The sequence below is a fragment of the Ictidomys tridecemlineatus genome, chromosome 2 (genome assembly GCF_052094955.1).
Source record: "Ictidomys tridecemlineatus isolate mIctTri1 chromosome 2, mIctTri1.hap1, whole genome shotgun sequence".
NCBI classification, from domain to species: domain Eukaryota; kingdom Metazoa; phylum Chordata; class Mammalia; order Rodentia; family Sciuridae; genus Ictidomys; species Ictidomys tridecemlineatus.
In genome coordinates this window covers 174,367,747-174,385,620 of record NC_135478.1, presented here as the reverse complement: position 1 = coordinate 174,385,620, position 17,874 = coordinate 174,367,747, and the positions used below count along the sequence as shown (strand labels likewise).

Genomic DNA, 17,874 nt, shown 5'->3' with positions numbered 1-17,874 from the left:
CTGTAGATTGAATAAACTAGGTTAAAAAATGTTTACATAAGATAAATGTGATATCTGGAAATTTCTTAGTTAGATAATAAGTACCATTGAGAAACTGGCTGAGAGAATGTAGTCAAGAAACCGAGAGGAATACTACTAAATAGTTCATCAAAGTCAACATGTTTTACTTTTTTTCTCCTTCTGACATTGTAATGATGCACCAGGAAGCAGGAAATGCCATACCATTTTTGGAACCTGTGTGGGTTTCTGGAAGAAACCATGCTAGAGGAAAGTGTGTTGAAAGTAGAGTGAGGAAGAGTTTAGCCCCTCAGCCCAGTCCTCACTAAATCCTTCTAACTGAAGTTGAGGTTGTCAACTAGAACAGAGATAGGTGCCATCTGGGGAGAAGCTGACAGAAGTCAGGGGCCCCCACATATTGCCCACCATAGAGCAAGGACCAGAATGCAAAACTGTTAGAATTATGAAGGGGAAATTACAGTCTCCATAATTTAGAGTGTGATTTTAATATTTTGTTTTAGTCTTCTGTGGATCAAGATTGCAAACAAAAAATAAGTGAAGACCTATACAAACAAAAGGGGGTAATTAACAAATTTAATTTATTTTTTGAAAGTTTACATATAAAAAATACATATTTCTTTCAAATGTCATTTGCACCAATAAAACAACACCAATAAAACAACATCATAAGAATTCCGCTGCTTAAAAATTCTAAACTTGTATTTGGGGAAGAAAAAAATTCTCATTAAAAACAACCTATTACAACAAATTTGGAGTGGGGGAATGTTTTTAACATAACAGGCTATCCATTCTCTATATGTGAAGAACTACTGCAAAGCAATTACAAAGATTAACTCTGTTCTTTAAAATGGACAAAGTACATGAAAAATCTGCTTTCACACACATAAAAATACAAATAGCCAATAAGCACAGGTAGCCATTTAATTTTATTAATAATCAAAAATAAAAATTAAGAGACATAAAGTAGCTAAAATGAAAAATATTATCAGTGTTCAATATTGACAAGTGGTAAGAATCGGCTCCTCAGTCATAATGTTCTTTAAATGTAATTTGGTATGATCTTTTTGGAAACAGCCCTGGCAGTGAGTGTCAGTTTTAACAACATGCCTGTTAATTATCTCTTTTCATTTGTCTGGGTCTTATCTTTTGTTTGCAATCTTGATCCATAGAGGACTAAAGCAAAATATTAAAATCACACTCTAAATGATGGAGGCTTGGCTTTGACTAAGCAATTCTGATTCTAGGAATTTATCTTCAGAAATTATTAAACAAGTGCACAGAGATACATAAGATGCATATTATAGAAACATTGATTATAGCAATGACAAATGGAAACAGCTTTCTAAAATTTCCATATTTGGAGATTGGCTTTATTTGTTAAAAATGACAATGGTGGTGGGTGGTTCTACAATCTGTACAATTAGATAAATGAGAAATTATACCCCAATGATTCAAATGTATGAATTGCCAAGATCATTGTAATGTCATGTGTAGCTAATTAAAAAAATAAATTAAATTTTAAAAAATGACAATGGAAGATGGCCATGAAATAATTGAAAAAAAAAAGAAAAAGGCAAATACACTATGATTTCTTTTTTAATACTAGGGATTGAACTAGGGTACTTAACCACTGAGCCATATTCCCAGCCCTTTTTATTTTTTCTTTTGAGAAAGTGTCTTGCTAAATTGCTTAAGAACTCTCTAAGTTGGTGAGGCTGCTTTGAACTTGCAATCCTCCTGCCATAGCCTCCCTTGTCACTTGGATTCCAGGCATGTGCAATCCATCCCAGCCCTTAACTTTTTTACAGAATAAAAATGAGTGTATATGTGTCTGTATGTTTATGTAAGCATAAGAAAAATTTCTAGAAGTATTTATATTAAAATGTTAAGTGATCATATCCATATAATGGAGTTGCAAGCTCTAATTTCTTTTAAAAAATGCTTCTTCTACATTGTCACATTGTTTTTTCAGTAAGTATACAATTTATAAAATCCATTAAAATATTATGGTTATTTCTAATACTGTAGAAATAGCAACTGAGTCAAAATGCTACCTTTAATCCCATGGTATCAACAGTTTTTTTTTCTATCAAATCTAGTGAATATACCTTTGATAATTATAAGAACATAAAAAGACAATGATATCTAAGAGCGAGATTTATTCACATCTCCTTCTGCAGATGACTAAAACTTCTGTGTAGTATCAAAAAAAATAGCATTCTGTGACTCTTCTGTTCTCTGAAAAGAACTCTGCAGATTGGTTCTTTTCTGTGAGGTTCTTGAAAATAGCAGTTTTGCTTCGATTTCTAAGAAATGTAAATATGGATATAGTGTCCTCTGTTACAGCACATTAATAATGAGATTTCAGCCATGTTGACTGTCTGACAAAAATATTCTTAAAGAGGTGAAATCAGTTGTCAAAAATGACTCAGTCCCTGGATGATTTGGCTGTTTGACATGAATTTGCTTTTAAGGAGTTTGTGGCCCAAGTATTCTACTGCTTACTTAGTTATATGTTATCTGTCTTTCATGTGAAAGTCTTTTATTTTTTCTGAAGATGGAAAAGAGACTCTGGAGAGAATGTGATTTCTTTAAGCCAAGGTCATCTCAAAACCTTATCTGTGTTCATTATGGCATTGAAGTAACTATAGTTTTGTAAAACCTGTCTTCTCCCCAGGTGAGAGACTACACTCATTTCATTTAGCAAACATTCTTTGAGAGCCTTGCACAGGTGGGAAATAGTGGAAAGAATGTCAAAATAGAAGTCAGAAGGCCTCATTTCTCGCTTTCTAGCAACTGTGTGACTCTGGGGCCAGCAACTCCACCTCTCAGTTGTCCTTCTCTGTGACACAGTGTTACAGATTTGATGTCTCCCAAATGGCCTTGGCTCAAAGGTCAAATGAGATAATCCAACCATTGGAACATCATGGTGTCCAACACCATGTTTTCTGTGAGATACGGGCCTTGTTCTGCATCTTTTGGGAAGGCAGAGTAATAAAATATGATCCCTCACTGCAGGGAGGCTTCAATGTGGTCAGGAAAGCAGGTCCTCAGTAGTACCTGAAATTAAGCAGGGGAGGAGAAAGTGAAGGAACTATACCAAGAACTTAGAACTGTGGAGACTGAAGTTACATCATGGTGTTATCCATTTGACTGGTGTCATAATAGCCTACTAGCCTTCTTGCAATTGGAATTGAGGGGAGGGGTAATATTGTCCTAGTGGAAAGAGATATCCTCACTGGCTCATGAAATCTTGCAGTTAAACACAGGAACTTTTTACAAGTTATTCCTTTATTTTTAAGGCACTCTTGCAAGTTAGCATGAATAAAGCTAAGCCTCCTGATTCCCAGTGCATTCTGTCTCCAGAATTTCTTCTCAAAATGCTGATGCAGCCTGTTCTTTTCTCTCCCTATTATTGTAACAGAGAAAAAGTTCAGGTTCATTTTTGCCTTTGTAAACATAATCTTGACTTCAGTAAGCAGCAAAGAGGAGTAGTTCTGTAAATTAGAGGAAATTCTCTGCCCCCAACACTGCAACTGAGTATGAGCTTTCAGTCAGGCAGTCAGGTGAACTTGTGCTGTGAATGAGCTAGAACTTAAAGCATAGACATTTGTGCCTTTCTTGTATTATTTTGTTTCTGATTAAGGCATTAAGGATACATATTGTACAGCATATAGCGCTATGGGTATGGCAGGGGTAGTGGTTAGAAATGCATCCAGAGCCAGATTATAAAACAAGAAAACACTGACCATGGCATGAACAAAAGTCAAGAGGTTTATTTTTCACTTATAACAAGCAGCCCTAGGATAGACAGCCCAGGACTGGTGAGTACCTTAACAAGGTCACTGGAGACCCAGGCTCTCACTTTACAATGTCAGCAAAGTGATCTCCACCCACATGCTTGTTCTGTTATTGTCACAAGATGCAATGCCTCACTTGAAAGGAAGGAAATCCATAGAAGCAACAGGCAAAAAGGGTGTGGCATTCAATTCCATCTTTCCCTTTTTAAAAGCTTGTAATTGATCCAGCGAGTAAATCCACCTAGCATCTCTTACATCTCATTGGTGAGAACTCATTGGTAGACACAATCTCTGGAAGGTGACTGGGGAGAAAAATAGGCTGTGGCTGGCAGTTGAATTGGCCCACCCTTAAGCATCTGCCTATAATAGGAAACACTAGGCCTCCCACCAGTTGACAGACAATAGTTGCTAAGCAAGACTTGTTGTCATTGTTTAACTACCATCATTTTGCTTATTGAACTCACTGCTTTATATACATTTTATCTTGTGATTTTCTTGGTGTCATGGCATTATCAAAATCTGTTATTCTCCATCACAGTAGCTCAGAACATGTCCTTTGGTGTGTATGCTTCCAGGTCCTCAGCAAATTTCATGGCTCCGTTTTGTGATGGATACAAATGATTAGGTGCACACAACGTGTGTGTGTAAAACACAGATTTTCTTCTGTTTATGTATAGAATTATAGAGACAATAAACAGTCCAAAAGAGATGAATTTACCACAAAAAAAAACCCTGAAAATATTCTTAAGTTATTTCAGAAATGCTGGGTTGGGGAAATACCATGCATGGCAGAAGTGAGAAGGCTTTAAAGTGTCTTCATGTCACTTGCAGACCCATCAGGACCTATGCTGCCTGTGCTGTGGGGTTTTCTTTCAAGACACCCAGGACAGACAGCACATCTTTAAAGCAGGAACAATTTAAATGAAGCCTACTTGGCATGCGTCTAATTACCTTCCTCTTTGAAAGCTTTAGAAAGGGCATTTAATCCTAAAAGCAGCACTATTTCTCCCAGAAAAAAAAACCCTTTGGAAAACCTTTTCTTGCCTATTCAGAAGACCATGGAAATTATGGAGATAAGTTCGTGCCTATATGGCTTATTACTGGTTTTGTTCTATGTTGATTTACTCTGCCAATATTGCTAAAACTTTCATTTCACAGTGTTGCATTTTTTAGATTGTGTCCTGTGTACTCTAACATAAAACAACAATCATAGCTTTATATCTTTAACACCATGGTATCATTGCATAAGTTAATGACTTATAAATTAACTATAAGCAAAATTTGTTTTAAATTGCAGTGTTTTTTTTCCCAATTTTAGAATTATTGGAAGATACAGAAATAGTGTATTAGTTAAGAGACTCTGGAATTAAGCAAAGCCAATTTCTCATTGATTCTCTACCATTGACTAGCCCATTTCCTCAATTGCTAAAAAGAGATCATTTTTCCTACTATACAGAGTTACTCTGAAGATGAAACTAAAGAAGATAACTTGGGTATTATTCTGAGCACAGTCATGGACTGAGCCTAACAACAAATGATGGGCACCTTTATTGATAATAATAAACAAGTTGTGGCTTTTGCTATTTCTTAACTGATTTGCAAGACCAGCTATCCTGAATATACCTCTTTCCTTTGTTGTTTTTTTTAACATTCTACTAAAGCAGATATTGAAGTTCTTCTATTTTATTTCTCTACTCATTTTCCAAGTGTAAATCTTAATTTAAAATCTTTTATCTAAATGGCAATTACTCATTGATAGGAAAAGTTTATATTTTATACCTCAAGTCCAAGTCTATTGTGAACTTATATATGAATAATATTCCATTATAAATAACATCTTCCTCTCTGCAAGAAGCAAGTCATCGTAGTTACTCCTTATTTTGCTGATACCATAATAGAAAATATATTAAATGCAACAAAGTATTACATTAGCTCTTCTGCCCACATCTTCTGTGCCTTTTGACTAGTAGGAGTTACTGTGGAAGAGCAGTAGTGGATCTTTTATAGAATTGCAGAAACAAGTGCCATGGCAGATAAACCCTAGTGCAGTTGACCTGTGTAACTTCAGTGCCAGTGTGTCTGTATTTTAATTTTCTCTAGTAGATTACAAATTCCTTGAGAAGTTTTCTCTAAAACATAATAATAATAATTTTGTTTACCTTCGAACAGCTTACAATTACAGTTATATAGCACTCAGTTGGGACCCAGTAAAACATGGGAATTTTACTGACTTAGGGTATAACTGCTAAAATTACTTTATGATTTTTTTGGTACTTAATGCATGAGCATTAGAATCTATTTGGAAAATTTAAAAAAAATTGTAAATCATCAAATTTTTTTACCACCAAACACAGCCACCACAAGCATTCTGGTCAATTTCCTTTCTTCATCATCTTATGGATATTTTTGAAATGTACTTCATAATATAAATTTAATGTGATTATATTACCTTCATAAATATTTGAAATATACATAATTTTTGCCAGGTGGCTGTCTATGCCAGTTTACGTAAGCCTTCCATTTTTCTCTAGTTTGACAATAAGATTGCAAAAAATTATATTATAATTAATCATGTAATATTCATCACATTTTTATGAAATTGTCTCTGAATTTATAATTATTTCCTTTGGATAGATTTCAAGAGGTGAGATTAATGAGGGCAATATATGAGTGAATACCAAATTTCAGGTACATTTGACAATTATAGGTATTAACTTTCTTTAAAAGTAGCTTATTTGATTGATTATTTTAAATCACATTTATTTAATTGAATGAAATATGTTCTGGAACTTAGCAAGGTTTAAATAAGTAACCTGGAACTGTTCTAGCATACAGCACAAAGTTAGGAGCTGTGGTACACACCTGTATTCCCAGTGGCTAGGGAGGCTGAGGCAAGAGGATCACAAGTTTGAAGGCAACCTCAACAACTTAGTAAGGCCCTAAGCAACTTAGCAAGACCTTGTCTCAAAATAAAAAATAAGAAGGTCTGGGATGTGGCTCAGTGGTTAAGTGCCTCTGGGTTCAATTCCCAGTACCAGAAAAAGAAAAAAAGTGAGGAGCTTAATTTTCCTCTGATACATCACTTTTAGAATTTTCTGATTTCCACCTCTGTCTCTTTCAGTTTTACAGGAGATTCTAAACTTGCCTCAAGTATGCGCTATGTGGAAACCCAATCAATGCAGATAGGCGCTTCCTATATGATTCAGTTCAGTTTGGTGATGGGATGTGGCCAGAAATACACCCCCCACATGGACAACCAGGTGAAGCTGGAGTACTCAACCAACCATGGCCTTACCTGGCATCTTGTCCAGGAAGTAAGTATATTTTCTTATGTTTGTGATTGGTGGCTTCTCCCTTTTTTCATATGAAAGCAGTTAAAATTCTAAAAGTCTCTTTTGAGTTGAAAAAAATAGTGTTATCTGTAGCTTAAAATTGACATAAAGTCAGCAATGTATCATAAGGAGACCACATTCTTCATTCTGAGATACTAAATGGGAATAACTTCTAGAACAAATATTCTCAGATTGTGTTTTGAATATTATTTTCTCTACTCTTTTTTCACTGTAAACTTACCTCTCCTTTCCCCATTTCATGTCTTCATCTCTTCCTTTCCTAGTTCTCTTTACCTGGTTTCTCTTTAGAAACAAAATAAAACAAAAAGAAATCCAGATCCATTTTTTTAAAAATAAAATTTACTTTTTTATATGTACATTGATAATCTGGCATTGTAATAAATGCATAAATACCATGACGAATAGAATAATTTTACTGTATGCTAATAACAGATTTTAAAAATGACTCCTAATCCATTTCTGTTTGTACATATGAGAACTGGAAGACGTTTAATTCCATGTAGCATGTCATTTGCAGTTATTTCCCAAAATCATGGATTGCATATACATCACTATCACCGATACTTAAGATTATCACATTAAACTTTCCTCAGGTTTTTTTGTTTGTTTTTGTTTTGGGTACCTAGTGGTAATTAACCACTGAGCCACATCCTCAACCCTTTTTATTTTTTATTTAGAGACAGGGTCTAACTAAGTTGCTTAGGGCCTTGCTAAATTGCAGAGGCTGGCTTTGAAGTTGTGATACTCCTGCCTGAGCCTCCCAGATAGAATTACAGGCATCCGCCACCATGCCCAGCTCCCTCAGGTCTTTTTCACTTACAGTGGTAAGTAAACATATTTCCCCTGGGGAATACAAGGTGGAGTTTAATTTTGCCCAACTCTCTTTCAGGAATGCCTTCCAAGTATGCCGAGTTGTCAAGAATTTACATCAGCAAGTATTTACCATGCCAGTGAGTTCACACAGTGGAGAAGAGTCATAGTGCTTCTTCCCCAGAAAACTTGGTGAGAGATGACATCTTTAGATATGGCTGTCACTTTAACTTACTATCTCTGTTGGCATGACTTGGATAGTAAGATGAGTTAAGCACAATGGCAAGATATTTATTCATTATTTTGTTCCATCCAAAGACCCAGATATTTCTTTTGTATTGAAAATATTTTTAAAATAGAGCTAATGAAAAACATGAAAAATTTCTTTCCCATGTCTCAGCTTCCTCTGACCTCTCTTCTTGCCTGCCCCAAGTTTTTATTTTGGGGGTGAGAACTTAAGAGCCAGATCCTTTAGACTTGACATACAAAAGGCAATGATACAGGAATCTAAAACTTCAAACAGTATAAATTGTAAATTTATTGACATGCTTCAAAGCCCTTCTTTTTATATAAAAAAACTTAACATATACTCCTTTCTCTAGTCACATTTTTTTCAGTAAATAAAAATCATCCCCAGGAGGCAGAGGCTTCAGTAATCAAGAAAGAATATTTTAGTAATGTAAAAGAAAAAAGCACAATAGTTTTTTTCCCAGATTTCATGTTAGGATGACCAATCAAAACAGTGCAGTACTTAAGGGATGGGGGATTAAGAATTCAGTACTGTGAATAGGATTTAAAGCTCTTGAACAGGATGAACTTTGCCCAAAGAAGAAGCCCAGATAGAAATTAGAAAGCCTGAATTCTCAGAGTAGCTTTGTCAGTGGCTAGCCACATGATCTTCACATTCACTACCTTTTAAGGCCAATTCTTTATGCATAGAATGAAATTTTTAAATTGGATTATCTTAAGGGTCCCCCACAGTCCTGGAATTGTAAGATTCTGTGATGTGAACAGCAGAAAAAGCGTGAGAGAGACAAGTATTATATTTTCTGTGATATCTGTCTTCCATACCCCTTTGATGAAAAGAAAATTATGAAATAAATCCTCAGATTATTTTATCTAAAAATTAGATTCTACACAAAAATAATTGGTTAAGTAACAACCTGGCATTATTTTAATACTTTTAGTTGAGAATTGAATAATGGAATTATGTAAGAATGCCTCCTTGATTAGTTTTAAGGGTGCATCATTACGACAGTTGGAATAAAATGCTTGAAATTTGATTCACACAGATCTTTTATTTTTTGTCCAACTGTGAGCCATTTCTGGGTACTCTGTTGATATTTTGTATAACAAGTTCTCACTTTCTGCAAGATCTATTTTTTGATGCCTACTGCTGGGAATATAATCAAAACTTTTATTTAATTTCAAGGACTTTCTAATCATATATATATATCAGTAGAAATTTATGAAAAATGATATATCAGTAATTGAAGTAGTAGTCATACTGGACACAAGCTACTGAGGGTTTTTCCCCCTTATTTCACATATACAAATAAGTATATTTCTATCATTATTTGAAAATTATTTTTATTCATGAAAATGTGTGGTATGATTTCAAAATTATAGTAAGATAATATCAGTGGTATGTTTTAGAGATGTATTTTCACCCCTAGAAACATTATGAGCTATTTTTCTTATTTATTTATTGTAGTTTAGTAAGTACCCCAAAAGTATTAACCTTATCAGAAAAACATGTTTATAGGTATTTTACACTCAAAATGTATGTTATATTACTATTTCTTCTTTTTTTTTCTTTGCACTATTATTTCTTAACTTGAAAGATGTATCAGCAAAGTGAAAGTTTTAGCATAGTCAGGAAAGGTTAATTGTCCTCAGTGTTAATTAAACACTGGAAAGGAGATATATTGACCCTTAAACTCAACATAGTGCCTTCTATATCACAGGTGGCTCATTGAATGTTGGAAAATTATATAGAATTTCAATTCAGTGTGCCTCAGTAAACTAAAGAGATATTTTATTTTAAGATATTTCAGTCTGAAGACAGAAAAAATCAACTAAGTTATTTTTTTGTGCATTTGCCTTTAAACACATGTTAAAAAAAAAAAAGAAGAATTCATTCTGCTTTTCCAACTTTCCTTCAAAGCCCTGGAAAAAGAAAGTGAAAATATTTTTTAAAAACAAACAGCTCAGTAGGATATTTATTTTAGCATTCTTACTGATTAATGCTTACATTATTGCTACATTTAAATAAATAGTGTTTAACTGGTTATTGCCATTGTTTTGGGATCTATAACATTTAAAATTTCTGCTATAAAGATGAGATATATTTACTCTCCTTGGCATTCTTGATAACTTTATTATATTCATTTCAAACTTTTGCAAATAATATTTCATTGGGGAAAGCCATGAAGCTTAGCTTGAAGCTGTGTTATTTTGGACAAATCTTTGTTCTGCTATTTTGATTCAAACTTACACAAAATATAAATTGAATGCATAAAAGCAAATGTGATTCTTGCATTATTAAAGGTCTGTTAACTTTGGAAAATGTACTAGTTAGGATAACTTAGAGTGGAAATATCAAATGTATACACCTGCTCAGAGAAATTATATTGTATAAGAACTGAACATTTGTTACCCAATGAAAATTAATTTCGTTTTTATGAGAGACATTTACATAAGAACAGGGCCTAATGAGACCCAAACAGCTGTCAGTCGCCAACTTCATAAACAAATCAACACCTAATGACTGAATGAGTTTCAGAATAATTGGGTAAATGTAATTACAGGAACTCTGAAGGTGGAAAATACAATTTAGTCAGCCTTCATTTACCTTAATTCCTCAGGCTATCCAACTACCAAGAGATGACTCAATGCCACTTTGTTTCTGTTTTGAAGTTTATATGGGGGAAAAAATTAAATGAAGATTCAAGTTCTGTTGCTTTAGGGAATCCATAGAGTTTGGGTTTTAAATGCAAGTCAACTTCATTTCATGACCCACATAGCAGTAGTTCCACTTTCAGATTCTATCCAAAGTGTGCAAGACCTTCCTAAGATTACTTAGTAGGGAGAAAGAGAGAATCAGGCAAATTAAACATTGGTATTTTGGGCCAATATTTAGCAGTGATGCAGCTGAAAATCAGTGAGATCACACCTTGTCCTCCCACGTGTGACCAGCTTGAGATAGCTCACACAACTGATTTTTTTTTTCTCACTAAAAATGAAGCCAATATTCAACCACCATTTATTGCACTCTCTCTTAATTAACATCAGAACATTAAACTATGGGTTTTATTTAAATGGAATAATTCCCCTTAAGCTTTTTTTCTTAAGGAAGTAACTTTTTCAAGAGTTCATAGAATGTGTGTAAGGTTTAATTTACCTAGAAAAAGAATTCAGAATGTGTCTGCACGTGACTAGTAAAAGCATAAATGAACTGGGAAATCTAGGACAGCTTCCTGAACCCTCTACCACATTTGAATACTGGAAGTGACAAAGCCTCCTAATAAAGTATGCCATGGGTTTTGTAGCAGCATGTAACTATAAAGAAAACTGTCACCTTAGCCAGCACACCACTAGAGGAATCATTTTATTTGAGAGCTAGAAGGGATCTTAGAAATCAGTTTGCTGAAACCCCCTATTTGAGAAGTGAGGAAGCAGATGCCCCTGAAGGCTTATATTTCTCACTAAAGGTCACACAGGTGATAAATTGCTCAGCAGGGTCCGAGGGGTCTTGTCCTTTGATTCTTTACTATATTACCTACAGAAGTGAGAAACAGTCTACCCTTTCCTGAGCCGTTCAGCCACTCATTGACTCATTTTTTAACACAATTTTATGAGCACTTACTTTATTCTTTTCCTGTGTAAACCATTGGAACTAAAGATATTCCTGTCTCAGATGATTTTACAATCTAGTCAGCTGTGGTCCTGGACTTGACTCAGATTAGAGTCAACTCTCCTTTTCATGATAACAATGGTGCATGAGTTTTATTTGCTTCTACTCTGTAGGGCTCTAGACTGCAAGACAATGTATCCACTTTTAGAGTGGACTTTTCTAAAAAGCATTTCTTAATGGGACTATGGAAATTGTCATGACCGTTTAATTACAAGCACAAATCTGTTACCATAGAGGAGGTGGTACAACTGTCCCACTGTATGTCCTTTGACCAGGACTATAGTAGTAGTAGACACAAGTAGTATAGTAGACTATAGTATATAGTCTATAGTAGTAGTAGACTATAGTATAGTAGACACAAAACTGTGTCTACTGGATGTACCCCAGTGAATCCAGGAATTATCCTACCAGGAATGAAAGTGCAACCTATTAGCAACAGATCATTGGTAAAATAAACAATAAAACTCAGTCTGGATTTTAACGGTCTGTTATGTACTTAGGGAGTACTTAATATGTGTAATTGATGCTGAAAATTTAATGGATCATTCAGAGACATCAAGATCAAATGTATGTGTAGACGGCATGCTTAGGGATGGTTTAATCAGGAAGCTAAGCAACCACAATCATTCTGCAAGTCCTTTCTTTGTTATTTTGTTTAGTATTTTAGCCAAAAAGATCTAATGACAGATTCCTGAAAATTCCTACAGGTGAGAAATATGCCATAATTTTAAAAAGAATATTTTAAAGTAGTGAGTGATTGGAGGCCTTTTGACAGTGCTCTCAAAATATTCTCTTCTTTAAGCTTTATATCTGTTTTCAATGAATTAAGGTCCCAAGTGTTGCTCTCTGTGCAATGTTCCCCTTCAGTTTTCATCTCCAGTAAAGATCAGCTGGTCCCTGAAATTTAAGCAAGTCAGTGTTTCAGAGGAAGCAGAATTTAACATGCAGGTGTTCTTATTTGTGAAGTAGTATGGTATATATACAATATGTCCTCTTCCCCCTGAACTATATAATATCCCAAACAAAATTTTTGTTTTATATTGTAAGCTAACTGAAAATCTGCCAATAACTAGTGATTCATTTGTTCTGAGAAACTGAATAATTCTGACTGGAAATTTTACATTTTTTTCTGTGAAAGCCTCCATTTAGTAGATATTTTTATTTTTAAAAAGTATCCTTTTTTTGTTCTTTTTCTAGCACCAAATCTCTGAGCAATCACAAAAATAAAGATATTTTGTTTTTCTTTAAAACATCTCAAATGAATTAAGATTGAAGTATATCTAATATAGGGGGTTTCTTTTTAACTTTCATTCATGATAGAATTGTTGTATTGCACAGTAGTTGAGTGAAAACTAAACTGAAGACAAATGATGATCCGATAAATACAAGTTCCAGAAAATGACTTATCTGGTGCTCTGGCATTCTGAAACACTATTTTTATTATGTACTTTGTTTCCAGGTCCAGTGCCACCCGCTTCCGATGGAGTCAGAGCTACTACACAGCTCAGGATGAGTGGGCTTTGGACAGCATTTACATCGGGCAGCAGTGCCCCAACATGTGCAGTGGGCACGGCTCATGTGACCATGGCATGTGCAGGTGAGTGCTCCAGTAAATGCAATCCATCCCTGCTTCTCAGGATCATGTCTATGGGTATACCACAGCTGTTGTTAGTAGATAGACTCATAAATGATGAAATAACCAAAAGAAAATGAGCCTACTTTCTCTTCTTTCTTTGGATGTAAAAGATACCATTACATTAACTGAGTACAGAGATATACACCTGTAATCTCAGTCACTTGGGAAGCTGAAGCAGGAGGATCCCAAATTCTAGGCCAGCCTAGGCAATTTAGCAAGACCCTGTCTAAATTTTTAAAAAAATTAAAAATCTGAGGGTGTGGCTCAGTGATAGAGTACCCCTGGTTTCAATTCCTAGTACCAAAAAAAAGATACATTAAAATAAGTATAAAGCCACATATAATCTAGAGACAAGGGCTTCTGGTTTTAAATTTCAGAGTTTATTTAAAAATGCCTTGTTGTCTTTTCCCCTTTCTCCCCTTGGAAGTCTTAGAGCACTAGTGAAACTGCAGCTCGCTCTCCTGTGCCACTTCAACAGAAGCTCAAGGTTGTACACGCAGGGAGACAGTGATTATCACTAATGAGAATAAGAAAGGAACACACTTGAATCCATAAAGACTATAAAAGAGACATAATTAAATCAGAAGGAGAAACTGAAACATGGCCATAGTTGCATGTTGGTTGAACAGACAAACATTTCTATGTGACTTTTTTTAAGCCTGCCGGAAAATTCCACTATATCTTACCCCGACTCCATATAAGCCCATATACCTGTGTCCTTCCTCATTGCTATTTAATGCCTAAATTCTACCATTCTACCATGATGTCTTCTCAGGAAGGATTCTATTTATTTGGGGGAGTATGAAAACTAAATTGTTTTAGTACCACACCACATATACAGATTAACACTGTAAAGAAAAATCTCATGCTAATGATAAGATGCAAGGAAAAGTGAGACACCTAACATGTTTTTGGCAAGATGGCTGTTGTGCTGCCAAGTAGTTGGTGACTTGGTTACTTGGCCCTGCTCTCTCATAGGTGTGACCAAGGATACCAAGGCACTGAATGCCATCCAGAAGCTGCACTTCCTTCCACAATTATGTCAGATTTTGAGAACCAGAATGGTTGGGAGTCTGACTGGCAAGAAGTAATTGGGGGAGAAATTGTAAAACCAGAACAAGGATGTGGAGTTGTCTCTTCTGGATCATCTCTGTACTTCAGCAAGGTATGACCAAGAGTGGGGTGAGTCACGGGGGCAGTGGCTACTTTAATGTGTGACTTGCTTAGAGCACAGGCTGAACTCCAAAAGTACATATATGCAATGTTTTGCTTTTGCCCACATTCCCTGCTTTGACAGGGTTTTGTTGAACTCCTATCGCTTCACTACGTTTTGGGAAACTTAAAAGAGTTTTTTGGGTTTTTTTTTTTCATTGTTTTTGGTTACTACAGATCCAGATTAGGCTGGTTTGCAATTCTTATCCTTTTGTATCTGATCTCAATCCTGTTTCTTCTCTTCTGATGCCAGACAGGCTGTTTCTTGAGACTTTTTAAATGGGGAAGGCTCTTGGTATTTCCTTACCCTGGCCTTTGGCAGGTGTTTGGATGTGTGGGCTTCAGGTGAGAAATGAGCAGGGGTAGGAGTAGAAGGGCTTAGAGGTTAAGGAAGCAACTCTGGAGCCAGTCTATATGATTCAACCTGATTCTACCATTTCCTAGCTCTGTGATTTTGAGCACATTACTTTGATCTCCTTGTGGCTTCACTTTCTCATCTGCTGCGAAATTGGGACAATAGAGAATCTACTTCGTTAGGGGTTTTATGTCGATTAAATGAGCTAGAATTTAACAATTATGTAAAAGAATCTCTGACATATAGAAAACCACTTTTATGTTTATTTATTAATTTGTCATTCCATTAATCTCAGAAATATGATTGGAGAAAGGAGGAATAAGGGTAGGGAGGGCTGTCCCAAGAGAACTGAGCAGCTGTCCATGGTGAGCAGAAATCTCAGGTCTTATTTTGGCTTGGTTCCATAGATACTGGTGAAACCCTACATAAAAGTTTATCTTGCAGTCTTCAGCTTTCATACTAGTGCTACCAAATTAGGCATGCAGATTGGTAGATTCCAAGTAGGGACCACGGTATAATTGACTGATTATCTTAGAATACCCACAATCCCTATTGCTTGGTTAGGGATGAGATAGAGGTAATCATCTGCTTCCCCTCCCTTGCTACAATATAGATTGAACATTCTTTTCCTGTCTGCTCCAGTGTATCTTCTTATGTAATTTTCAAAGTGACTAGAAAGGGTACAGTTTTAATCTCCAAACTGAATGACATCTCTTAAGTGTTATTATTGGCAGCTCTCTTTAGAACGTGTAGTGCTTAAATACTACTTTCCAGAAAGGACTAGAGCCACCAATTCTGAGACAATTAGAAATGTCCTATTTTACATCAGGTACTAAGTAAAGAGGTGTGAATAATATACCATAGGGCTGATATGTTGCAGAATATGTTTAGGCAGAAATCCAAGATAAATTAATTTATGCAAGTGCAAAAATAGGTACAGGTTTTGTTTTGATGCAGGTGCAGAACAAAGAATCAGAAAATAAACAAGACAAGGAATGATAGAAAGTCAGGAATGGATTCATTGACAATGAAGGTCCTCTAATGAATATTATTAAAGATAATAGTCAATGAATGATCAACATGTATTATATAGATCTGCATATGCTATAAAATTGCACAGAAAAGAGAAGGCTATAAGCATCAATTTTAAAATAAGTGGTAAAGTGCTTGCCTAGCATGTTTGAGGCTGTGGGTTCAATCCCCAGCACCGTATAAAAAAAACCTAAATAAACAAAATAAAGTTGTTGTTTATTTTAAAGTGCATGACCTTCTAAGGAATAACTGAAATAAAATTTTAAAAAATAAGATTATGAATCTTTCACCAACATATACCCAAATATCCCAGTAAATGTGTGTGTACACACACACATACACAAATTTTAAATACATAAAAGATCTGTGTTACATGTCATTATTTCTTCCACTTAATTCAAGAGAGCCTACGGAGTAAGATTACCTGGGTTTGTATCTGTGCTCCAAAACTTATTTATTGATTGGTCTTTCAAAGTTATGACATCTCTCTGTATTATAGTTTTCTTGTCTGTAAAGTGGGATTTTGAGAGTAATAAGTGAGTTAATGCAGTAAGAACAAAAAATAATGTTGGGCACATTTAAAAAGCTCAGTAAATGCTAGCTATCATAATTATATTTCATGAAAATAAATTTTAAATTGGTATTATTGAAAATGTCTACATAATTTTAAAAGTGAAATTTTTCTCTTTACCTCCCAATCCAGCTTTCCCTTGCAAATTTTTGTCAGAATATCTCAGAGTAATTGCTTGCTTTTTTTTTTCTTAAATGATTCAGATCTGTTTAGATATCTAGTTGGGGAAACCACCTGAAGTCAAAAAAGGGAAAAACTGGTTTCATGCAGTCAAAACACAAGGAGGCCTCATAGTTGTCAATAACTCAAATGCCCACAGAGCCATCTCTATCTCCATTCCATTGTCACGCAGTGACAAGGGAAAAAAAAACAGAGGAAGGTTTTAGATTGACAATCTCTCTGTCCTGAGAGGAATGGTGGTCAGAGCCATAGTCATGTGCTCACTGGTTTGGTAGAGAAGGGGGATGCCAATTTGGCAGTCCCCCAGCAAACATTTGGAAGTGGAGAATACGCAAGATCCCAAAAGAAGGACTTTAGGCCATGCACAAAGCACCCTCAATTAACTTACCTAAAAATATACTTCCATCCTTTTCCTTTCCTCTTGCCAATGTCCAGGATGGTCTCCTCCCCTCCCTGCATAACTTATATTCATTTTTCAAACATGAGTCTTCTGCTTCAGCCAGGAAACTCTCCTGGTCATCCAAGGTTTCCAGTTTCCCTGCCTTGCTCTGGATCCTGTGCCCCATTACACTTCCTTTTTTTTTTTTTTTTTTTTTTTTTGGCATCACATAAACCTTTCAGCATCCACTCAAAGCCTGCTGTGTCCATGAAGACTCTGAGAGCTAGGGAAAACTGTAGTAATCTCTCTATCTTTAGAACACTCTCCATTTATACATCTACTGATCACCTTTTTTTGTATCCACACATTACCTAGCAGAATATAAAACCCCACTAACAGAGTCAAACTCTAGATAAAGTGTTAGGCTCCAAAATTCATGCCTGGCACTAGACATACACGTGTCAATAAATACTCTGAATACTAAATAGATTTGAGAACTAGTAAGTGATCATAGGACCGAAGGGGCCTCAACAAGTAACCAGGACTTGGTCTGCAGTCCTCAGTTGTCATCACTGTCTCTGCTGCAAATCTGTGGGCCTTTTGCATGGTTGT

At 35.4% G+C, this 17,874-nt stretch overlaps 1 protein-coding gene across 2 annotated transcripts in view; it reads left to right on the top strand.

Moving 5' to 3' along the window:
• Positions 1–17,874, top strand: part of Reln (reelin) — a 453,190-nt gene that overhangs the window by 325,865 nt on the left and 109,451 nt on the right. For both annotated transcript variants that reach the window (XM_078040200.1, XM_078040199.1), the window contains exons 21-24: positions 6,940–7,132; positions 8,061–8,173; positions 13,357–13,494; positions 14,512–14,698. In XM_078040200.1, the coding sequence (XP_077896326.1) occupies positions 6,940–7,132; positions 8,061–8,173; positions 13,357–13,494; positions 14,512–14,698 (631 nt within the window). The remainder of the gene's footprint in view (positions 1–6,939; positions 7,133–8,060; positions 8,174–13,356; positions 13,495–14,511; positions 14,699–17,874) is intronic.